At 40.5% G+C, this 26,352-nt stretch overlaps 1 protein-coding gene across 2 annotated transcripts in view; it reads left to right on the forward strand.

Moving 5' to 3' along the window:
• The window catches only part of ACAP2 (ArfGAP with coiled-coil, ankyrin repeat and PH domains 2), a 117,468-nt gene that overhangs the window by 20,784 nt on the left and 70,332 nt on the right, over nt 1-26,352 (forward strand). For both annotated transcript variants that reach the window (XM_089675645.1, XM_089675646.1), the window contains exons 2-5: nt 18,576-18,633; nt 19,082-19,201; nt 20,505-20,558; nt 25,949-26,007. In XM_089675645.1, the coding sequence (XP_089531771.1) occupies nt 18,576-18,633; nt 19,082-19,201; nt 20,505-20,558; nt 25,949-26,007 (291 nt within the window). The remainder of the gene's footprint in view (nt 1-18,575; nt 18,634-19,081; nt 19,202-20,504; nt 20,559-25,948; nt 26,008-26,352) is intronic.

The following is a 26,352-nucleotide window of genomic DNA, read 5'->3' on the forward strand; positions in this document are numbered from 1 at the left end:
TGGTTGATATTCAGAAATATGAATATCTATAAGAAATTTTATTTGGGGATTGCTCATAAATGTGGTGGCCTCCCAGCACCCATCCCTTAAACAGAACGATTGGTCAGATGGTCTTTGTCAACACCCATTTGATATCACAAAAAAGAGACTGACAGGACCTGTTAAGGAAGCTATTGTTTTAACGTCAACCTAGGAACACCCAAGAGAGCCACATCAATGTTTTTGCTTGGACAATTTCTCTGTTCTCTTTATTTCTTTGTAACATCTTTTCTGTAAATATTTTAATTGTACCATTTGAACTTTTCATCATTAAACCCTATTTTGAAAAGTGTTAAAACAATCTCTAAGGCTTTTAATACAAACTATTATTATTATACAGGATTTATACAGTGCCAACAGTTTGCTCAGCGCTTTACAATATAACAAGAGACAATACAGTTCAATACAAGAGGGTTAGGAGGGCCCTGCTCCTTGGAGTTTACAATCTAAAGAATACCTGTCTCTTGAAGAGTGCTACTGTATATAATAATCCTCTGAATATACCTGTCTGTGGTGACAGTGTGTTAAAGATGATTATTGCCCACACTTGATAACATTGTGAAGGTTTGATAGGCCCAAAGCTATCTGGTGGCAGTTTAGAATTTGAAGGGTTAATTGCTAATTGACCTAACCCTGCAACAATTGCTGTTAGACTGCTGGCACCTAGATTGTGGTCCTGTGAGCTGGAAAATCTTTATGCAGGGTGCAGATGAGTGGCATTGTTATGCAAGTGACAGCACAGTGTGAAATTGGTGGGTCTTTTGTCACGAGTTGGTGAGAAGGGCAGGGGTTGGTCGGGTACCACGTTCATCACAAACTCCATTATCAAAATTATAAAATTATCATTTATAAGCAACACACACACATATAATTTATTTATTTTTTATAAATTTGGATAGACTGGGAAAGGAATGACCCTTTGTCAAGGTTTTGCTGCTGTGTAAGGATTCACTCCTCTATTTCCCAGCAATGTTGGTTACAAATAAAGTGAGGGAGAATTCAAAACGTTTTGAGCTGTCCACAGAGCAATGAGGGGACATCTTCTAATGGGGACAACTGTCTAACACAGGAATTTTCCTTTTACTTTGGTAGATTTCCTCTAACTTTCTGTTTTGTCTCTTGAACAGAAAGTGAAAGCAAATTTCCCCAATGGTACACAGTACAAAAATATGACCTGGAAGGAGTTTTAACTGTTCCCTACTCTATCCTACTTGTGGTCTCACATGCTCTAGAATGGAATGTATACTACAGTCATTATCATAAAAGGACAACATTTTTTTCTTTGCCCCTTTTGTGAATCCTGTCCTTACAGTAGGGACAAGGTTTTCTATTACAGATCTATGTATTGCGCTCTAAGGCCTGTTTCACACTGGCTTCATCTTGTATAAGAGTAGTGTGAACAGCAAGCTTTGACAAAGAATTTGCAGTGCTTTGTTGAAGGTTTTTAAAGTACCATTACAAAAATCCCAGTAGATCATCAGTTTTTTAAATACTCAGACCAGCTTGTCTGGCACCAACAACCATGCCATGTTCAAAGTCACTTAAATCCCCTTTCTTCCCCATTCTGATGCTTGGTTTGAACTTCAGTAAGTCGTCTTCACAGACATGCCAAGATCCATTGAGTTGCTGCCATGTGATTGGCTGATTTAACAATTTGTGTTACCAAGCAATTGGACAGGTGTACCTAATAAAGTGACTGGTGAATGTATATTGTCACTTTAACCGCTTTAGCGCCTCCCCTCTAATAATTGTTCATTTTGTTCCTCCTCTACTGTTTGCAATATGTAGAGAGAAATATGATCTTGCTGTATCCTTGTTACACCTGCAGTTCACCCACAGTGCAACTTACAGTTGAGGCTTTTGTTTGTCAGTGTTTGCATACCTTAAACCAAAAAGCAGTATAAAGTAAATGCACTGCCACATAAAGTACAACAAATAAAGACTAGGTATCCCTTATATCTGAGTATATAACAACTCCCCCCCCCCCCCCCCCCCCCCCAGTCTGCTTAGTATTGAATGAATGTCCTAATGTTTCCCTTGGCAGAGTTTACTGGAAAAACATCCAAGACAAGAAAAATGTGGTGACCCTTCCACCAAACATCTGTATTCAATTTTGTGCTCCCCCCCCCCCCCCTCCACTTTGCAAGTTACAGATTGAATTGCAGTGCATCATAGTAATTGTATAACAGATGCTTCTAAACATTCCTGTTCTTTTATGTTGGCAATGATTGTATTTATATCTTATACATGTATGTTTGCTGAAGCACATAAAGTATTTCCAGGTGCAGGAAAAGCAAAGTGAAACTTTCAGTTTATTTTATAAACATATAATGATTCCACAACCATACAAGTGAGAATGCAAAATCGAGTCCTAATTAACAAGCATCCCAGAAGCAACCGTTTCACTTCTGTACATAAATTCTAACGGCATAATTCTGTGATGAGTGTTACATGTTGCTGACTTCATTAAAGTCCATCCCATATGCTGATTAAAAAAAAAAAAATAAATGACCTAAACTTAAAATGTAACTAAACCTAAAAATAAATAAATTGGGTCCCTGGAGCTTTTATCAATAATGTGCCAGTATGCAAAGGATATTAGAACATTATGGCAGACCTATCTAGCTAGAGAGCCCCATCCAGTGCTGCCCTGTCAGTTCTTCCATCTGTCATGGGCACTACCAACCTCTCTCGACCTTCTTTCTGGGTTCTTTTTTTTTTTTTTTTTTTACTTCCACTTTTATGTGTGATCATACTGGTTTGTAGTGTGTGTGACTCGCTGTGTAATACTCAATTGCTCATTTTTCTGTTTGGTCAACAGGTAGTCTCCTATTCACATATACACTTAGGTTTGCTGGAGAAAAAACTGTTTCTTACAGAACCTGGGGATGAGTCCTCAAAGGAGTGATTCAACCCTTGATCAGATGATTTAGTCCAAATCTTCAAACAGAACCACAAAGCAATCAACATGTGCTTAACCCATACTGGGAATCCTTTGTCATGTACATTTACAAAACAGACTGTATAATGTAAATGTATATTTAAGAGGAAAAAAAAAAAGTACCCAAAAAGAATATATTCTTGTTTTAACCACTTGAAGTTCCAGCTGTTTTATGGCATGTGGATGTCAAGTGATGGAGGCAAGCTTGTTTTTTTGTTTTGTTTTTTCTTCCATGTATAGAGCTGCCCAACCCTTTTTTAGGCTCCATGTACACGAGCCTACCCTGACCGCCAGCTGTGGGAAAATGCAAATCGCGGCTACTGCAGTTTTGCTGCGTTTTGCGGTTTCCGGTGGTCAGCAGTCAAAACATTCCTATCCTGAACGTGATTCTTCCATATTCAGGAGAGGGTGGTTTAACCTCACCTAAATGCGGAAGCTCCTAAACTCTGCTAAAAGCATGGACACAGGCTTTATGGCATTGAGTTTAGGAGCTGCTCGTGTACATGAAGCCTTAGACTACCAAGAAGAGCAGAAGGAGCTTGGGGAAAATCTGTTCCCTGGTCTCCTTTGCAATTACTGACAGAAGTGACTTCCAGTTTCAGTTCTAGCTGGGTAACAGAGAATCAAGCATGATCTGTGCTTGCTTAGTTGCGGTGGAGGGAAAGGGTGAAATTATGGGTCTAATTGACTCCTAATGTCTCCATAAACAGGACCTGTCACCTGCCAATGCACTCACATTTTTTAGCCCCTGTGCTATAGCAATAATGTTAAATGGGACAAAAAATAAAGTGTTAAAACTAAATTATAAAGGGGGAAAAAAAAATAAAACATTTTTTTCGAAGCTGCAAAAGTGCCATATATGTAAGGTATCGCCTCAACCAGCCGAGTGAGAGCAATCATTCTAGGATCATAGTTCACAGGCAATTCTAAATTGATAACCTGCAAAGGTTCTGAGCATTACCTATGGACAATTTTGGGTGCTGTAATTTTTGCCATTTCAAGGGTTTTTCTCTGTGCAGCAGTCCTTTGGACCCTAATGTTGAAGAATAAGTTCACCTTTTGGAACATGTTACATGTTTCACCTGTAAAGTTTGACCATGTAACATGTTCCAGCAGCTGCAGCATCTCCCCCTCGATCCCCCCTCCCTGTGACAGTGGGCCGGGGATCTACTCCCCGCACTTCTTGTCACGATTTAAAAATAATGCTCCGCCCACATGGCCGCATCATTCTTTCACGGTTTTCTGTGAACAAATGCCTACAAGTAGTCAGCTATTGAGGCTGACGATTTGTAATTCTCAGGGAGGAGCAGCATTGGGAAAATGTTACATGTTCCACCCTAAGAACGGGTGGAACATGTACCCAAAGGTGAACTTTTACTTTTTAAAAATGATTTGTCAATGAATGCATACCTATTGAATGCTACATCCCAGTTATTTTTTACACTATCAGTTAGACGGAGTAGTTTGAGCATGTGAACTTATGACACCAACAAAACTTGCACCTTTTAAAAGCAATTTTACAATTCTGAAAGCTGAATTTGAAAGGTCATACTGTCTGCATCACAAAATTGGCTTCAAAGAATTAGGAATCCTTTGGTGGCAAGTAGATTTTGTTTATGTATTTAGCTGCTTGCTTAGAGGTTCATTGAATGTATCTTTTAAAGGTCAGGATTACTGATGTCCAGATATTGATACTTTAAAAAGCTGTAACATAATTGCACATGGATCTTTCTTCTTTTCTCTCATATATAATCATGCATCATTGTATGTGTCTGGCACATCTGAAAACTGCTGTTGGGTGACTGGTATTTTGTCAGAAAGCAGGGGCGGACTGACCATTCGAGCACTGGGGCACTGCCCGAGGGCCCGGGGTCAGTAGGGGGCCCCATGAAATGCCCCTGGTACTTTTTATAGGCTTTTTTGGGTGTGGTTTGAGTTTGGACAAGGACACAGGGGCCCCATGATCCCCATGATTTGTCAGTCCACCTCTGTCAGCAAGCCTTGCGTCTTTCTTCTGTAAACCTTGATAGTGGAAATATTTGACTTTATTCACATAAGGAATAATCCAGAGTAACACACTTGCTGTGCACTGATTTTTGCATTGTTTCATTGCTCTGAAGCATAGAATTGACTAATTACAGGCTTAAGTTGAGGGAACAAAAATAGCCCAGCTGAGTGCTGTAAGAATGGCAGAGGCAGCCTATGATAAGGCAGACCATGCTAAACTTCTGCTCACACTTGTTGTCGTCTGGCATTTCTGTCCAACTGTTATACGGCTTGGCTAGCTGCATTATACTTCTGTTCTTTCCTGTACGTACAGGTTTTTAGATAACCTTGTAATTTTTCATGAAGGTTTTTGGCATCTTTATTTTCCACTTTAGCCGCAATCAGATGAGAAACAAAAAATAATTCTAATATGGGACAAAAATTGAAAAGCAGTAATTTTTTATAGTTTTATTAGTTTTTATAGTTTTAATCATAGTTCTTGTACAAATCTTTGTAAAAACTTGATGAATTATGTAGATCTGTTAAAATTTACATAATTTGCAGTAAACCTCAATGCTTTAATGGCTTTTGATTATTCGAATACCTCCAGGGCCGATGCTTCCACTAGGCAAGCTAGGCAGCTGCTGGTCTCGCCTAGGGTGCAAAATAGTCTAGCTCCAGCCCTGAATACCTCTGAGCCCAAACTCTTTTTCCAGCCTGTACAAAATGTGTATAGTGTACTTTCATAGTTATACTGTATTTCAGGACTTGACAAATTTTGCTTTGAATCTAGGAGCCAGCTAAAAAAGTTTGTTTTTTTGAAAGAATGAACAAAAAGAAAGGAAAGAGGCACCGGGGCGCTGCTTCACTGGTTCAGGGATTTGAAGTCCCCGCAGCTTTCTCTCCTCTCCTCCCAACACTAACAGGATGGGCTAGATGGATTCTGATTGGTCAGCGCTGTCTGTGTGATGGTGCTGACCAATTAGAATGCCTCTTGTCTGTACATTGAGATAGGAGATTAACTTGTAGAGATTTCAAATCCCTGGATCAGTGAAGCAGCATCCTGGTGTTTAACAGTGGATGGCTGACAAAAGCCCAGGCGCCAGGACGCAATTCTTCATAGCGACCTGGGATTTGTCAAGCCCTGCAGCATAGTCCCCATATCATGCAGCACAACCCTCTCCCCCCCCCCCCCATACCACAAAGTAAAGCCCTGATCATATCACACAATTCAGCCCCCCACCATGTCACGCATTACAGCCCCCCCATATCACACAGCATAGCCCACCCCCCATATTACACCGCACATATGATCAGTACAGGAGCCCCCATATAATCTGTACAGTGCAGGGGCCCCTCTGTACGATCAGCACTACACAGGGGCCCCACACATACTCAATTTGGCCCACTCCCAGACATACAGTGAGGAACAGAAGTATTTGAACACCCTGCAATTTTGCAAGTTCTCCCACTTAGAAATCATGGAGAGGTCTGAAATTCACATTGTAGGTGCATTCCCACTCTGAGAGACAGAATTAAAAAAAAAAAAATTCAGGAAATCACATTGTATGATTTTTAAAGAATTTATTTGTATTGCACTGCTGAACATAAGTATTTAAACACCTGAGAAAATCCGTGTTAATATTTGGTACAGAAGCCTTTGTTTGCAATTACAGAGGTCAAACGTTTCCTGTAGTTCTTGACCAGGTTTGCACACACTGCAACAGGGATTCTGGCCCATTCCTCCACACAGATCTCCTGTAGATCTGTCAGGTTTTGGAGCTGTCGCTGAGCAACACGGAGTTTCAGCTCCCTCCAAAGATGTTCTATTGGATTTAGGTCTGGAGACTGGCTAGGCCACTCCAGAACCTTGATATGCTTTTTACGGAGCCACTGCTTGGGTATCCTGGCTGTGTGCTTCGGGTCGTTGTCATGTTATTAGTGATACCCCACAAGGTGAGATCTTGCATGGAGCCCCAGTCCGAGGGAGACTGACAGTCCTCTTTAGTCTCTTCCATTTTCTAACAATTGCTCCAACAGCTGATCTATTTTCACCAAGCTGCTTGGCAATTGCCCCATAGCCCTTTCCAGCCTTGTGGAGGTCCACAATTTTGTCTCTGGTGTCTTTTGACAGCTCTCTGGTCTTGCCCATGGTAGTAGTTGGCATATGACTGACTGTGGGGTGGACAGGTGTCTTTAAAGAGCTCAGACAGGTGCTAATAAGTTAGATTAATAAATGGAGTAGAGGTGGACTTTTTAAAGACCCAGTAACAGGTCTTTGAGAGCCAGAATTCTTGCTGTTTCTTAGATGTTCAAATACTTATGTTCAGCAGTGCAAGACAAATAAATTCTTTAAAAATCATACAATGTGATTTCCTGAATTTTTTTTTTTTTAATTCTGTCTGAGTGGGAATGCACCTACAATGTGAATTTCAGACCCCTCCGTGATTTCTAAGTGGGAGAACTTGCAAAATTTCAGGGTGTTCAAATACTTCTGTTCCTCACTGTATGTGATCAGAGCAAAGAGGAGTGTGGCCCCCCCATAGGTATAATACTGGGGCCCCATATATGATCCGTGAGGCCCCCTGCCAGACACGTGCTCAGACGATGGTCCCCCTCCCCCAGCAGAGTCCACTCACTCTGGCCAGTCCCTCATTCCTTCGCTCATAGCTGTCCACTATGGAGGCCAGGACTAGGTGAACCTTCACCACCACACCATTCAGAGCTTCTGGAGCCACAGAACACATCCCCAGAGCCATCATCTCTGTCTGCCAGGGAGAGAGGGCGGGGCTGGGACACTTCACACATAGCGCTGGCCAGGGATTGGATTGAGGGAAGGAGGCGTCTGTGTGCACCGCTCTGTGTAATACCTGAGCTGTGATTGGCTGGAGAGGGAAAAGAGCTAGGAGATTAGGCCTTGCGGATTTCCCGCAATCACTGAAGCAGTGTCCGGTGCCTGCTAGCCAACTGCTGACAGACCCCAGGTGCCAGGATGCAAATTCTACTCGCCATGACGACCTGGTGCCCGGGATTTGTTCAACCATGCCGTATAAACACAATATCCATCCTTGGTTCAATATACTATTTCCTGTGTTGTCATTTGATATACTGCAGATCAAAGATAGATGGGTAGATAGATACACTGCTCAAAAAAAATTAAAGGAACACTTTGAAAACACATCAGATTTCAATAAGGAAAAATATCATGCTTGATATCTATACTGAAATGGACTGGGTAATGTGTTAGGAACGTGAGGATGCACCATCGTTTGATGGAAATGAAAATTATCAACCTACAGAGGACTGAATTCAAAGACACCCCAACCGTTCAACAGGTAAAAAGTTTTGGGCATAAAATTAGCTAATCTTACATAATTTTGGGGTGCTGAAAACGAAAATGACCCTAAAAAATGTTGATTGGCTCTAGTTTCCATGATATATTCACCCATCTAATGACGTAAGCCATTCAAAATTATGATGCAACTTCAGCTGCATATTGTGCAATTGATACTGGTGACCAATAGAAAATTGCATGTATACTGAGATGATGCAATATTAGCCTTTAATTGCATCACTTCACTGCATAAAAGCTGCAGTATCTGTAGCTGATTGTAGTTCGACAGCGTCTTTACATTTCGTTTTATGCTTATATAGGCTACTCAGTAATGCCTCGAACTTGTGTGAATAAAGCAGATAATTTCTGCTATATCTGCGGTGAAAAACCTTTTATCTCACAAAAAAGGAGGATAACAGGAATGATTAAGAAAGCCTACAACTTGTATTTTGGCTGCAAGATAGGAGACCAGGACAAGAGCTGGGCACCACATATATGCTGCAATTTTTGTGGGACGGCACTGAAGCAATGGTTGAATGGAAAAAAGGCATCTATGCCTTTCGCTGTGCCAATGATTTGGAGAGAGCCAACAGATCATGTTAGTAATTGTTACTTTTGTATGGTGCCTCCAATTGTAAAAGGGCTAAATAAGAAGAAAAAGTTATCTGTGCACTATCCAAATATTCCATCGGCAATACGTCCAGTTCCTCATGGAGAGGGGCTACCAATTCCTAAAGCACCAGAATCCTTTGTGGTTGAGTCAAGTGAGGAAGAACCTGAAGCGTGTAGTCACGTGCAGTTGTAAGAGATAGCCCTTTCCTCGAATACAAGAGAAAAGCCAAGAGAAGCAAAACCGACACAAACTGAAGACAAAACTAGTGAGAATCCTAAGTATTAAAACGATTCAACTTAGCTTATGGCTATAATTTTTCTTGGTAATCCTATGCAATATATTATGCCATTTAGGCTTTGTTATGTAGTCAATATCACTTGCTTTATATTTGTGGAAAGACATCTATCTATATAATTATTGTGCATTATGTAGTCATTACGCCTATAGTAGAAAACTTTTCATTTTACAGAAAAACTAGAGCCAATTGACAAATTTCATTGTTATATTTGAACTCAGAATGTGAAATTCATTAAGAAATGGATCCTTTTGTTTACAAAACTGGCAAAAAATAAAAATTTGTTGAACAGTGAAATCAAAGTGAATGAAATTTCATTGCAGCAACTCAAAATGGTACAAAATGCCTGACGACGTCATGGCAGGCTCCTAATGGGACAACGGATGGTGTCCTGGGTTATTTCCTCCCAGATCTGGTCCAGGGCATCACTGAGCTCCAGGACAGTCTGAGGTGCAACCTGGCAGCAACAGATGGACCGAAACATGATGTCCCAGAGGTGTTCTATTGGATTTAGGTCAGGTGCGTGTGGGGGGCCATTCAATAGTATCAATTTCTGGAGGAGTTGGACTGCCTGTGCAACCTGTAGGATCCAGGTATCGCCTCATGCTACCAGCCAAATGCAGAACTAGTGAAAGTTCAACTAGTCAGAAAAGAAGAGTAGGGAAAAAACTGTCAGTGGCTCCCACCTGTAAAACCATTCCGGTTATGGGGGTCATCTCATTGTTGCCCATCTAGTGCACCTGTTGTTAATCTCATTAACACTAAAGCAGTTGAAACTGATTGACAACCCCCTCTGCTCCCTAACTGACTAGATCAATATTCCAGGAGTTTATTTGACTTGATGCTATACTCTGATTAAATAGTGCAGGGGGAGAGATGGGAAGAGTTAGGTCAGTGTCGATGGAGTATATCTCTGCCATTTAACTTCCTGTCCTGAGGCAGATACAGTCAGGTCCATAAATATTGGGACATTGACACAATTCTAACATTTTTGGCTCTATACACCACCACAATGGATTTGAAATGAAACGAACAAGATGTGCTTTAACTGCAGACTGTCAGCTTTAATTTGAGGGTATTTACATCCAAATCAGGTGAACGGTGTAGGAATTACAACAGTTTGCATATGTGCCTCCCACTTGTTAAGGGACCAAAAGTAATGGGACAGAATAATAATCATAAATCAAACTTTCACTTTTTAATACTTGGTTGCAAATCCTTTGCAGTCAATTACAGCCTGAAGTCTGGAACGCATAGACATTACCAGACGCTGGGTTTCATCCCTGGTGATGTCCTGCCAGGCCTCTACTGCAACTGTCTTCAGTTCCTGCTTGTTCTTGGGGCATTTTCCCTTCAGTTTTGTCTTCAGCAAGTGAAATGCATGCTCAATCGGATTCAGGTCAGGTGATTGACTTGGCCATTGCATAGCATTCCACTTCTTTCCCTTAAACTGTTTGGTTGCTTTTGCAGTATGCTTTGGGTCATTGTCCATCTGCACTGTGAAGCGGCGTCCAATGAGTTCTGAAGCATTTGGCTGAATATGAGCAGATAATGTTGCCCGAAACACTTCAGAATTCATCCTGCTGCTTTTGTCAGCAGTCACATCGTCAATAAATACAAGACAACCAGTTCCATTGGCAGCCATACATGCCCACGCCATGACACTACCACCACCATGCTTCACTGATGAGGTGGTATGCTTAGGATCATGAGCAGTTCCTTTCCTTCTCCATACTCTTCTCTTCCCATCACTCTGGTACAAGTTGATCTTGGTCTCATCTGTCCATAGGATGTTGTTCCAGAACTGTGAAGACTTTTTTAGATGTCGTTTGGCAAACTCTAATCTGGCCATCCTGTTTTTGAGGCTCACCAATGGTTCACATCTTGTGGTGAACCCTCTGTATTCAGTCTGGTGAAGTTTTCTCTTGATTGTTGACTTTGACACACATACACCTACCTCCTGGAGAGTGTTCTTGATCTGGCCAACTGTTGTGAAGGGTGTTTTCTTCACCAGGGAAAGAATTCTTCGGTCATTTACCACAGTTGTTTTCCGTGGTCTTCCGGGTCTTTTGGTGTTGCTGAGCTCACCGGTGCATTCCTTCTTTTTAAGAATGTTCCAAACAGTTGTTTTGGCCACGCCTAATGTTTTTGCTATCTCTCTGATGGGTTTGTTTTGTTTTTTCAGCCTAATGATGGCTTGCTTCACTGATAGTGACAGCTCTTTGGATCTCATCTTGAGAGTTGACAGCAACAGATTCGAAATGCAAATAGCACACTTGACATGAACTCTGGACCTTTTATCTGCTCATTGTAATTGGGATAATGAGGGAATAACACACACCTGGCCATGGAACAGCGGAGAAGCCAATTGTCCCTTTACTTTTGGTCCCTTAACAAGTGGGGGAGGCTCATATGCAAACTGTTGTAATTCCTACACCGTTCACCTGATTTGGATGTAAATACCCTCAAATTAAAGCTGACAATGTGCAGTTAAAGCACATCTTGTTTGTTTCATTTCAAATCCATTGTGGTGGTGTATAGAGCCAAAAATGTTAGAATTGTGTCGATGTCCCAATATTTATAGACCTGACTGTATGTATGCTATCAGAGATCCACTGTAATGAACTGCTCTGTAATGCTCATATTCTGTAGTCCGTTTTCAAAGGGATGAGATCATAGGCAAATCTGACTGTAGTATAGCAGTATGTCCGTAATTTGATTTCACATTTACAGTATTTCACCGTTAGGGCTAGGGAATCCAAGAATGCTTCCAAAGAGTCTTGTGGTGTCTTGCAGGGTATATCATCAGCTCTCCTTAGTGTGCTACTTAAGTTGCAACAGAATACTGAAAAAATACAATTTATTTGCATATACCTGTATAGTATTTGCAATGCAAGCATAGTAGTGCTTGCATTGCAGTTAGTGTATCAATATGCAAGACTTTCATCTTTAGGTTATGGATAGAATCGGGAAGGTTAGATTTCATGGCAGGTTTTCCTGCTATCCGAGGACATTAGAGAGATTTCCCCTCACTTTCTGTTCTGGTGACAGCCATAGACCCGACAGGAGTGAAGAGAAATCTGCAACTAGGCAACAGACAACAATAAAAAGCTGTCAGATTATAATTCAGTATTTCCCTACCTAACTAAAAAAAATGTGTTTACTTTTGTCTAACTGGGGCAGCACAGTGGCTAAATGGTTAGCACTTCCGCCTGGCAGTACTAGGGTCGTTGATTTGAATCCCAGCCACGGCACCTCCTGCCTAGAGTTTGCATGTTCTCCTTGTGCCTGCATGGGTTTCCTCTGGGTACTCAGGTTTCCTCCCACACTCCATAGACATGCTGGTAGGTTAATTAGATCCTGTCTAAATTGGCCCTTGTATATTAATGTGAGTTAGGGACCTTCGATTGTACGCCCCTTGAGGGTTAGGTACTGATGTGAATGTACAATATATATGGAAAGCGCTGCGTAAATTGATGGCGCTATATAAGTACCTGAAATAAATAAAACTGTTAGAGTAAAAAACAAAAAGTGATGTAGCGCTAAACCAAAAGAATCATATTAGGCCCATAAACAATCTGACATAATGATACGATCATTAACATGTACAAAGGGCAAAATAGTGCGTGATGGAACTAGATAAATAAAACACATGTGAGACCCCTACACACAGTGCACATATCATAAGAAAGTCCAGTGATCCGTATCAAATTCCCTCCACTCATGCAGAATCAGTAGACTGTATGTGGACCCGCACACCACAAAGTGCAATCCAAAACCGGCTGGAATGGCCTCTCACCTCCTACCTGCGACCCTGCAGGGCCACAGAGCTTGATAAATCACCACTGAATCAGGATAGACTTCCTCTTGGGTGGATAGCTTCAACGATGTATCCCCAGTATACTGATTCCACCTCTCCTATAATATCCTCAGAGGTCAAATGAGCAGGGTGGATCCCAGCTCACATCCCAATAGGATAAAGGAAGAAGAAGACATCCTCCATAGTGTAAAATCGCTTTAATTGTATTAAAATTCAATACTTGTACACACTCACATTAGCCAGATGAAATGACAGCTAGTACCCATACCATGGGTGTAAGCGTGTGGCTGAAGGGTGTTCCAAGATGGCGCCGCGCCGGAAGTGCGTCACCACGTATTGCCGTCGACGCGTTGCGTCACGTGACCTCGTGACTTCCTCAGGACTAACGCGATTGGTCTATTGCACTTCCTTAAATAGGCCAGACTTTCCACCAATCGTGACCCACTGGGTGGGGTCACGGCGGCCATATTGTTGTAGCCCGTCGATCCCATACATAAAGACAGACTGAATGTGTATAAATGTATACCCAGGGCTGCTACACCAGCACTTGAATAATACCAAAATGCCATAGCAGAAAACCTGGTAAGTGCTCATAATGCACTAAGCCCAAATCATGTAAAGAGTCAACTCCTGCAACTAAAATGTAATGTATGAAATATGTAAATAGAAAAAAATAAAAAAATATATAAATAGAAAAATGCATGACCCCATAGAATAAACTTTAATAAAAATCATTAAATAAAAAATATATATATTGAAAATATATGAATAAAAATCAATATATAAAAAATCAAAAAATAGAAAAAACGTGTAAAAACATATATAAAAACAAATCGCAAAACTGATATAAAAAATGAGTTTTAAAATTAAAAAAGGAGAAAAAATTTAATAAACATAAAGGAACCACCTCTAGACATATGCCAATCACCCATCGTATAGCTCTGTGGCCCTGCAGGGTCGCAGGTAGGAGGTGAGAGGCCATTCCAGCCGGTTTTGGATTGCACTTTGTGGTGTGCGGGTCCACATACAGTCTACTGATTCTGCATGAGTGGAGGGAATTTGATACGGATCACTGGACTTTCTTATGATATGTGCACTGTGTGTAGGGGTCTCACATGTGTTTTATTTTGCAATTTTATTGATCTAGTTCCATCACGCACTATTTTGCCCTTTGTACATGTTGATGATCGTATCATTATGTCAGATTGTTTATGGGCCTAATATGATTCTTTTGGTTTAGCGCTACATCACTTTTTGTTTTTTACATTTTATTAGATCTATAGATATTGGATCAGATGTTAGCAGCTTTACTTATTTATTCATTTGATTTTTTACATAAGAGCGCAAGTAGACTTTGTATATCAAAACTGTTAGAGTGGTTTCTCCTCATTTCCTGTCTGGGGGACAACCTTTTCACCAGACAGAAAGTGAAGAAAACTCCCCAACGGAGTCTCAGAAACCTAACCGTTCTAATCCTTCCCTACTCTATCCAAACTACCGAAAAAAAAAAAGTTCTGGGTATACAAAACTGTAGGTCTAGAAATGTTTTAAAGTGTATCTTTATTAAAAAACATGCATAACATTGTAATTTACATGTGTAATAGAAGAGCAAAATGTCTTGCTATAGCAAAAAGGGGAGTTCTTTATTGGTAATGAAATATATAACTGTATATGTGTTTTTGTCCTGATCACCTGACATACTTTTGTGAATGGTGATGGGCTTTGTTTCCTGGCCTGTTATGTCACAGTACTTTTATTTGGGGATTGGATAAAATATGAAGCCTGGTCAGATAAGTGTCAAGACAGATCACATATGCAATGAAAACGGTGCAAGTACAGAGAAATACTCCATTATTCTACGAAAAAAAAATCTAACTTCCTTTTGATTCTGCTGCAGTGAAGTCTCAAGCAGGGATATCGGTTACATAACACTACCCCCCCCCCCCCATGTGGAGAGGGAGAGGGGTCCTGGTGTCCAACTTAAGAGGACTGTGCAGGACTGACTTTCAATGCAGCAGAGGCACTTTGTTTTCAGCTCTAACAAGTTAGGAGTAGACTGGATATCTGGCAGATCAGCATTTTTTTCATTTTTGTATTTTCAGCATTTTTAAAGACACAAAGCATGGCAATTGCATGCGCATTGCAGAAATGTACTGCATGTGTTTTGTTTTTTTTGTCTCTAATTATGTCCATCCCTAGCTCTAGTGGAACATTAACTGTAAAGAGCAAATATGTACATTTTGAATATTGCTCTTCATATTGAAAGACTTGTTTGTAAAATGGCTTTACAAGAGCTAGTTTCCGGTGGGTAACTTGCCAGCCTCAAGAATGCTAATGAAAGCACTGGCCTGCTACCTCGCTGACCAACATGGATTGAGCAGCAGAGGTGGGGAGGGGGGTTGTTGGTGATCATGTCACTAGCAGCAAGGGTTTTCTATCTGTGGGTCACTTTTGTGATCCTGTTGGTAAGCTATGAGCAGCAATGTCAAACTTTCCAAGCACACAAACATGCTTTATATTCTGTTTTAACCTGGTCATAGATCAAAAGATTTCTCTCAATAGAGAAATAGGGAAATAACTCTATTCCCCAATCCACGCCAAACAATGCAGATGGATGAATCTCCTCTGCCAGTTATTGTATTCTGACTGCCAGCACCAGTAGCTGTCAGGATACTCCTAACTGATCAAACAGTTGACTTTAGTCAAGCCAACATGGTCACCCACAAAGCTAATTTTAGCCAATTCCAAATTCAATCCGTTTATGGCCATTTTTAAGAATGACCTTGGTTCCACTGATTCTCAGAACCATGTTGACTGGCAATTTTATGCACTCTTCACTCTTGTATATAGGCGTGGGTGCCCATGTGCTATCATGGGTTTGGCCCTTTATTTCTTCCCACAGGGTGCAATACGAATCAATGAAACAGCTTTTGATTATTTTGAATCATTGAACGGTACCGGACAGGGCTGTCCCCTATTGCCCTTAATTTTTGTGTTGACACTTGAACCATTACTATGTTCCATAAGGGCAAATCCAAACATTATGGGACTTTCAAGAACGGGGGTGATGGGGCTGCTGCAGCAGTAACCTGTAACATGTTACATACGTATTCCGGGTGTAAAATGTAACAAAGAGTCAACTTTAATGCCTACACACAGTTTTATATCATCACAACTGTGTATCCAGGTGGATTATACCTTTTTTTCCGGACAATATGGTGGTAAATGGTAATGGATATCACCTAATTTTTTTTCTATTATCAAAGGTAAATTGGCCCACAGGAGTAGAAAGGAAATGTATATTTTTTTAAATTTAGCTATCTTTTTCTTGCTAATACCATTCTTTACCACCAAAGAACAAGCCAAAATACCTTCCCTGTTTCTGACGATCGCATCAATTCCACATATGTGAACGTTTGTTTCTTGGCCTTACTATGGGTACAAACCACTACTTTGCACGTTTTTGCTTTTTTTAGCCTACGTAAAACACACTGACACTAACTGATACTAATTTAAAAACTGAAAAAAAAAATAATTCTAACTCTGGCACTGACCTAGATAAAACTTTGAAACAATTAAAATTGGAACCCCATTCCATTTGGACCCCACTCCATTTGAAAACTTGTGTTATGGATACGTCTTGCACGCCTTATTTTAGATGTACAAATTATTGGCATCCCCCCTTTTTGATTTGTCCCATCTTTCATCTGTAAGTGGGTGGATTTACAGGTGATTTACTCTCAGGCCCAAATTGAACAGGCAATATTGTTTGCACAAAAGTCCTCCATTGTCATCACATTTCAAGAACGGAGCTATGAGATCTTATCTCGGTGGTATAGGGTCCCATTCACGAGATCTAAAATCTTCCTGTGCATTTCCAATTTATGCTGCGCTGTGGTTTTGGAGAGGGCACCTATTTACATATTTTCAGAAACTACTAAATAATTTGTCCATTCTGGGAACAAGTGAGACAGCTTGTATTTAAAGCGATATTAAAGGTTGAGTTTTTTTTTTTTTTTTAAATAACAAACATGTTATACTTACTGCTCTGTGCAGTGGTTTTGCACAGAGCAGCCTGGATCCTCTTATTGGGTTCCCTGCTGGCGCTCCTGGCTCCTCCTTCCTGTTGGTTGCCCCATAGCAAGCAGTTTGCTATGGGGGCACCTGAGCAGGCACATTCCCGAGCTGCTGCTCTGTGTATCCATTCACACAGAGGTGCGGCTTGGCCCTGCCTCCTCTTCTCTTTTGCTCACTGGCTGTGATTGCCAATGGCTCCCACTGATGTATCTGCCATTGAGGAGGCAGAGACCTGGGACAGCCGATGTTCTCGTGCACATCGCTGGATTGCGATGGGGTTCCGGTACGTATTAGGGAGGCTGGGGGGGCTGCTGCGCACAGGTTTTTTACCTTCATGCATAGAATGCATGAAGGATAAAAACCTTGAGCCCTTACAACCACTTTAAGCTTACGTCAGTGGAGCTGGGCATTCATCCAGTGAGTTACTTCACCTTAATAGTGTACCACTCACCCATTTTAAATCTTCACTTACAGTACACCTTTTGAACACAGCCCGGGCTTGTATTCCATCCCTATTAAAGCAACCTACTACTGCTCCTATATCCTTGTGGCTGGCCAAAATCAATGACATTGAACATATGGGAAGACTTACTGCCTCCTTTAATCACAGAGAGGAGAAATGTTTTAACATATGGTAACCATGGTCTATCTTCTCTTGTTCTTCTGCACGTCAGGAGTTAATACATCCCTCTGCTGTGGGAAGACCTTCATGTAATCCTGGCCTACAGCATAGTTTTGAGTAGCTGGCTCTATGCTAGAACACACCTACTGGGTCTCTACGATACGCCCTGCTAAGGTGTCTGCTGTCATTGAAACTCTCCTCTTGGCATACTCCTTCCCATCCCTGTCAACCCCCCCCCCCCTTTTTTTTTTGCTTTTCTTTTCTTTCTCCTCTTGATTATTTCTGTTTTAATAACAATAAAATTTTAATCTCTGGAAGATCTGAATTCTGGTAGACAGCAGCTTTGAGAGGTCTGTCTTGCACTCTTGGTTGTAAGCCTATTCCTTGCTGTTATTTGGCTTTCTTGCATTATGTTTTGTATTTATTATCAGAGGGCATTGTCCTTATAACACTGATGTTACAGCTGTACATGTTGATCTCTGCCTGAGCCTGATTCTGAGATAATTGTCAACCCCTGCCTTATGTTAAAGAATTGGCCTTGGTAGCGTTAGCACATGTAGGAAAAAACTCTTAAGTCACAATTCAATGGTTTTCAAATACTGAAAAAAAAGTTTCCAAAACCGAAACAATATTTCCCAGCAATCAATTTTTACTTTAGATCTTTTAGGATAGTATGCATGCTGCAAACACAACAATATTCAACATTTTTATTGGTGCTGAAGTTACTCAGTAGGCACTGATAATATTAAGCTGTCATAGCAATGACACATGATATGGCTCATTATTTCTGTACCTTTCAGGTTATCCTTGGTTCTAAATTTTAATGAAATTTGTTCTCAATCCTACAGAGCAGCCTTAGAAGAAGTTGAAGGGGATGTATCAGAACTTGAGCAGAAGCTTGACAAGGTAAACTATTCAGTCATACTTGTCTTAAATATTGAAGATTTCTCATTAATTCCCTTATGCTGCCTTAATTCCACAGTGATATGTAATTCTTGCCTTTTTCTATAAGTGCATTTCTAATAGGCTCTTTATATTTTATTCCTAATGATTCATCGTGTCGGTGAATTCATTGGTGTGAATTGAGCCATTTGATGATGAAAATATATATATATATTTTTTACTGAAGATCTTGCTGTGTGATTCACAGTTCTGAATAGATTACATAGCACTTGATGAATACAGATTATACCAGAATTATGTGTTTTTCTGACTAAGTGGCACGTGCCCATTGCAGAAAGTAACCAACCTTTGTTAGTTTTCAAGGTAAATAAGTAGGATTTGATCTGTGACTGTGCACAGTGACTGTCATCTGAACTGGTAAACACTGTATTTTTTATTTTTTTTTTTTCAGCTGGTAAAATTATGCATTGGAATGATCGATGCTGGAAAAGCTTTTTGCTCTGCCAACAAGCAGTTTATGAATGGCATCCGGGACCTGGCCCAATATTCTAGCAAGGATGAAGTTATTGAAGTAAGCAGCTTCTGCTCAGAACATTATGAAGCTATACCATTGTTACACCATCCCTATAGATAACAGACCACTCAGTCTGCTGCTGCAGAATTTCCTTTCTTTTCTTTCAATTGCTGGCATTGCTCTCAAGCAGATTAATTTAGGGGTTATAAATAATAAAGTCGAGTGGTATAAAGTACACCTGCTATTTGCAAGCAGATAAGTCTGGCTTTAGATACACTTTGAAGCTGAACTTCAGGTAAATGGCTAAAGTATATACAGCATATGTAAACTCTCTTACATGCTAAATTGTTTTATTAATTCACCAAGGTACCTCTTCTTTGCAGCATGGCCAGGTCAATGACCTTGCTTTTCTTCATGTAGTAAAGGAGTGCAGTGTTTCTGACCTGCCCCTAGCTTGCTCCTAGTGTTAAAGCCTTAGTTCAAGAAAAAAAAACAAATGCAGAAAAAAAATGTGCATTTATTTATTTTCTTTCTGGTGATCCTGCAAACCATTGCACCCGTGATCTACTGATCTACTGCAATGTAAGGCTCCTACAGACACTTCTCTCAGCTTTGCTGCCCATACCTTCATAAGGGCAAACAGTTAAAAAGCTGGAGGAAAAGTCAATGAGTTACGAGAACGCTCATCAGTACCCTTGCAGTTCACGGAGAGCTACAAACCATCTGCCACTGTGGAAAGCAGGACTTGTAGTTCATTAACAGATCTCTGTGAATAAATGATGCAGCTATGCTGATTATGTAATAGATATATTACCAGGAAAAATACTGGTCTTTTATGTATACCTGGAGTTTAACATTAGAATGTACTCCGTTAACGTTACAGGTTTGCTTAGTCTCAGGAAGCATGTCATTTCCTCCTTTCTGCCTAATGTTCTTCTGGAGCTCATAAATACTCCAGTACTTCCAGAGGGAGCATATGACACTCCCCTGCTTCCCACCCACAGTGAAGTGCTCGGTGCCTGAGCGGTAGAATTGCCAGGTCCTGGCTCTTTTTCATGGGGACTGGGACCTTGGTACCAGTGCCTAGCCCTCATCTGTTTTTTGATGTAGTTGAAACCTGTGTAGGATTTTTTGGGTGTTGCAGTGGTAGACTGGGGTGTTGAGAGAACATAGTAAAGTTATGCAGTTATGATGTGCAGAATGTAACAACTAATCAGATCTCAGTTTACTAGACACACACCAGTGAAAGGAGGCATTATTTATTTATATATTTATTTTTGCTATATAGACTACTAAATTTTTTTGCGAAATATATCTACTTGTGTTTATTTTATTAAATTATTAATTTATTTTTTTGCAGAGTAGCCTGACAAAATTTTCTGAAAGTCTGGAAGAAATGATCAAGTTTCATAATGTAAGTGAATATAGTAGGGTCTTGTGCAACTATAAACTGAGGTGTTTTCAGTTTAAAAAAAAAATGATTTCCACTATATTATGATTTCTATAACTACGTTGGAACAATAAAGATCAGTTTATATTTGTGACTAGACTACAGATAGATGTGTTTTCTAAAACAAATCCAGAAGGTTGATTGTGATGTTTTTCTTGATGCAAGACTATTTTTGGTGACTCTGCTTAAAGGTTTTGCTCCCCTGCTTGAAAAGGAGGAAAATATTTTGCTAGAATATAACTGAAGCATGGACATTTGCTACTCCTATAAATCCATTTGGTTTTATGCAATTCATAGGATCATATTGTTATATGAAAATGGTCTAATTCACAAAATATTTCTTATAATAGTGGTATTATGTAACACAGTGCTGTCCTGTACAATATAGAGGGGAAAAAAAGCATATCAGTCTGTGAACACTTAAAGTGGGCCTGAGCCTAAAGCTGAAGATTTGCCATGCTATAAGGAAACATCTAGAATTAATTGTGTTTGAGCAGTACCCTGAAAAACTTACCTTTTTGTCTTGAAAAACAGCCGTGCACTTGCTATGCATACAGCCTCGTAACTTAAAGGCTACACTCACCTTTTGCAAGAAAATCCCAGGGGCGTTCAGGTCGAACTGGGACCTTTTAATTTTACAGGTATAAAAAAGGATGCTAGTGTGGGGATACTACAATCAGTAGGTAGTGGCAAGTGTCCTATTACAGCACACATGTTGCAGGCCAGTCCTGAGACCGTTGAGATGGCAGACAACGGTGTTAGTGTGTGCATGGAACAGCTTGTGGTGATGCAGTTTCTTGTGAACGAAGGCTTAAAACCCACGGATATCTACAGAATACTTCAAGCACAGTACAGTGACTTAGATGCTCAACCGAAGGAAGACATTTGAATGGTGTGAACCTTTCAAAGATGGCCGTACGTCCGTCACTGACGATCCCGGTCATGGTGGTTCCCAGCTCACAGCAGTCATTCCTGTGAACATTCAGTGTGTGGAGCCTGATAATCGATGCATTGCCTGTCATGAAAAAAGAGACAAATCTTTCTTTTGGAACGGTTTAGGTGTACTGACAAATCTTTCTATGCCAAAGCTTTCCAGGCATTAGTTAAATGCTGGGATAAGTGTATAAATGTATCAGGGGAGTATATAGAAAAAAAATGCAGTTTCCGCTCCTTTGACATTTGTTCTTTTATTGTATAAATTCTAAAGTCCCGGACTGACTCGAACGCCCCTCGTAAATGCACCCATATTTGCTTATTTTTTTGCAAATGAGTCTGCAAAGCTTTGCATCTGCAGTCAATGGATTCTGGGTGCCGTGTGCAGGTTCCTACAAATTCTTCTTCCATCTCCTTGTGCACATCAAGGTATAGGCATTTATTTACTGAGCTGCAGGAAGTTTCAGTGGATTTTGAGTGTGATAATCTCTCTACTAGTATTTAATTGAGAACCACAAGTCTGTCTGGTGTGACAGCAGATGGAGCTTGTAGTCAAGTGAATGGTTGATGCAGCTCTGCGAGCAGTGCCTTACACAGCCACACAAAATCTAAAAGTGACAGCTGCTATGGAGAAGACACCCCTCCATGTTAAATCCTAAATATGGGTGTAACAGGATTTAAAAGGTGGAGTTATCCTTTTAATATGTTCAGTGTGAGATCATTTAAGGCACTGCTACCTCTGAATGCTAGTCTGCAAGGATTTGGAGTAAGATCTGTCGATGTCACTGCTGTGTTGCTCACTGTTCTCGCTGATGGGGGGAAAGTTGCAGTGCAAAGAAATTCTCTGATTCTGCATTCACTTAGTCTGTGGTTCTGTGCTTTTTCCACCTCTTATGCTGCTCCTTGGCTATTAACCCACCAGTCATCAGGGGGCAGCTCCGAAATGAAGTAACGCCCTGCTCCTCTCATAGTGGTTTCTACACCGAGAAACCGCGCAGAACAAAGCATGGTAACTCACAACGGAGAAAGATCAGCTGCAGGGAGAGCACAGGAAATACTGAAGTCTAGTCATTTGTCCTCTGATGCCTTTGTTGTCACAGCTTCAGTTCAGGTCCTCTTTAAATGTAATAGATGTGTGTTATTCCATTTGATGCTTTTAAATTGTGTCCATTTTTAAAGCTTGGGGTCTAGGGCAAGATTTTAGTGGCTAACATTATAGTAAGGAATGGTTGTAAACTGCATGGAGACTTTTCTTATTAGCTTCTGTAGGAAATTCAAGCTATGTCTTCAGAACTTAACTTCCACGGTACCAATGTTTTGATCTATGCAAACTGGCAGCTGGCATTTTTCTTGTCTAGGATTACAGCATGTGCTCATCTTTATAGGATCAGGAGTGGATTAGCGTACATAATTATGTGCCAAGGTTTGATTTCTTCAATGAGACTGAGTTCTTAAAAGGCTAAATATACAGTACATAGGACCAAAAAGAAGGGTTTTTGTTAAGTGGGATGAAGGCACCTGCTTTAGACGTGCTGAAATGATGTGCAAATTGCTATACATCTAATATTAGAAACTGATGGTTTCATCTGGTATACTGGAATTTCACTCTCAATCACCATGGACTATTTTTTTTTATCCTTATGCTGTTCGCATTCGTAAATACACTGCAAACATAATTAAGGGAACACTTTAAAGTCATTTAAACTCCTGGGATCTGGTCAGTTAGGTAGCAGAGTGGGTTGTTAATCAGTTTCAGTTGCTTTTGGTGTTTAATGAAATTAATAGGTGCACTAGATGGGCAACAATGAGACCACCCCCAAAACAGGAATGGTTTTACAGGTGGAGGCCACTGACATTTTTTCCCTAGTCATCTTTTCTGACTGTTTTTCACTGGTATTCCATTTGGCTAGGGTCAGTGTCACTACTGGTAGCATGAGACGATACGTGGACCCTACAGAGGTTGCACGGGCAGTCCAACTCCTCCAGGATGGCACATCAATATGTGCCATTGCCAGAAGGTTTGCTGTGTCTCCCAGTATAGTCTCAAAAGCATGGAGGAGATTCCAGGAGACAGGCAGTTACTCTAGGAGAGCTGGACAGGGCCGTAGAAGGTCCTTAACCCATCAGCAGGACTGGTATCTGCTCCTTTGTGCAAGGAGGAACAGGATGAGCACTGCCAGAGCCCTGCAAAATGACCTCCAGCAGGCCACTGGTGTGAATATCTCTGACCAAACAATCAGAAACAGACTTCATGAGGGTGACCTGAGGGCCCGACATCCTCTAGTGGGCCCTGTATTCACTGCCTGGCACCATAGAGCTCGATTGGTATTTGCCATTGAACACCAGAATTGGCAGGTCTGCCACTGGTGCCCTGTGCTTTTCACAGATGAGAGCAGGTTCACCTTGAGCCCATGTGACAGACGTGAAAAGGTCTGGAGAAGCCGTGGAGAATGTTATGCTGCCTGTAACATCATTCAGCATGACCGTTTTGGTGGTTGGTCAGTGATGGTCTGGGAAGGCATGTCCATGGAGGGATAGACAATGGCACTCTGTCTGCTATTAGGTATCGGGATGAAATCCTTGGACCCATTGTCCGACCCAACGCTGGTGCAGTGGGTCCTGCGCTCCTACTAGTGCACGACAATGCCCAGCCTCATGTGGCGAAAGTATGCAGGCAGTTCCTGGAGGATGAAGGAATTGATACCATTGAATGGCCCTTATGCTCGCCTGACCTAAATCCAATAGAACACCTCTGGAATATCATGTTTCGGTCCATCTGACGCCACCTCAGACTGTCCAGGAGCTCATTGCATTGATGCCCTACTCCAGATCTGGGAGGACACCATCCGTTGTCTCATTAGGAGCTTGCCCTGACGTTGTCGAGCATGCATACAAGCACGTGGGATCCACAACAAATTACTGAGTACCATTTTGAGTTGATGCACTGAAATTTTCGCAAAATGGAATAGCCTGCCACATCATTTTTTCACTTTCATTTTTTGGCAGTGTCTTTGAATTCAGTCCTCCTGTAGGTTGATAATTTTCATTTCCATCAAATGGTGGGCATCCTTACGTTCCTAACACATTACCCAGTCAATATCATAATAGATATCCAGCATGATATTTTTCCCCATTGAGACCTGATGTGTTTTCAAAGTGTTCCTTTTAATTTTTTTGAACAGTGTAGATAGATAGTAAAGTATATCATATTTACTAGTTTTTAGCTACATTTCTTCAGTTATTTACTGGTTTCCAGGCCTAGGCAAATTGTCATACATTCCAGGAGTTTTAAAGAGGGGGGAGGTGTTTTCCCAGCTAAGTACACCCTCCTGTCTGCATGCTTGAGCTAAGGGCAGATTGATTCAAAATTCTACACGAATCATCTGCCCTTATTCAAGATGGCCATGGCCAGAACTGCTACGGAGTGTTTTTCAAATTGATTTCTCAGCAAAATAAAGCATGGAGACATGGATGAATGGGTGAGTTTGCTTTGAATATAAAACTGAATTAAATTGGTATTAATTAGTGGTGCACAGATGCTGTGTAGTTCCACTTCAATTTAATGTTTTAATCACACTTAAGAATGGGAAATATTGTGGATTTATGCCTACTTTTGTTTGTAAAGCAATGTACAGTGTGCAGCACACTATGGCAAACAAATCTGAATATAACCTTAAGTGCAATACAAATTTTATATAGTCCTACTATTCCGTGCAAGCACTTTGAGTGCCTACATTTTTGCTACCTTATTTGTTTTGTGTGAGGCAGCAAGGCAACTGGCTTCCTCTGCCTATATATACTATTTCTTATGTGTAGTGTTACCTGACAGATGTTCTAACCTCTCACTCAAAACTGTAAAAAAAAGTTTTCTTTGCAGTTGGTCTTTATCGGTTGTCAGCCTATACTTTAAAGTGTATCCTGAAGCCATTGCAATGATTAACAGGAGTATTGTTTTCTGGCTTATTTTGACATTTGGCTTGATAATATATGAGGAAAAGGAAATCTTCAGTGGAATTTACAAAACGGAAACTGATAATATTTTACTGCTATTATGATTTTGCTGGCTACATGTTTTCTCTGTGTATGGGAGACACGTGTATGATTAATCCTGTAATAGTCAAAAACGCATAGCGCAAATTAAGATATCTTCTCTCGGAAAGTCTTTCCTTCAAGGAAAAACAAATTAATTTACGGTTTTCCACAGAAAAACACAAATACACAAGTCTTTTTTGGATAAACAAAATGAAAAAAAAAAAAAATCCTATGCAGGAGGTTAAAGTATGTATGTTAGCGGGTACATGTCTTACCAATAGTTATTTTTCTGTTTATGATTAGAGTATGAAAATCTTTAGTGGGGTGTGAAACAGATTTGAGAACCATTTCCTTTTCCTTTTTGTTCTAACAAAGTTATATTATTTCAGATCCTGTTTGACCAAGCCCAAAGATCAATCAAGTCACAGCTCCAGTCATTTGTGAAAGAGTAAGTTGACATTGGTTAGCCCTTTTGTGATCAATGTATTACCTTCACATTTTTTCTTTTTTCCAGTTAGCTACTGTGCAGTGCGTAAAAGCACTAATAAAACTAACACTTGACTTGATAATTTCTGACATCGTACTGCTACTTATCTTTCAACATCTACTTCTGTACTCTTGGAATACATAGGGCCCCAGTTAAAAGTGGTTATAGGGCCAAAAAAGATCTAAAAATACATCCACGTTTTAGAAGCACAGTGATGTGATTTTACAAAATGTGCATTATGTCCCATTTACTTTTGGATTCCATCTCAAAGGCAGCGCCATTTATAAGTGGGGAAAAAAAAACTGA

This window comes from Staurois parvus, unplaced genomic scaffold (genome assembly GCF_062004578.1).
Source record: "Staurois parvus isolate SC_StPar_1 unplaced genomic scaffold, SC_StPar_1.0 ptg000155l, whole genome shotgun sequence".
NCBI lineage: Eukaryota > Metazoa > Chordata > Amphibia > Anura > Ranidae > Staurois > Staurois parvus.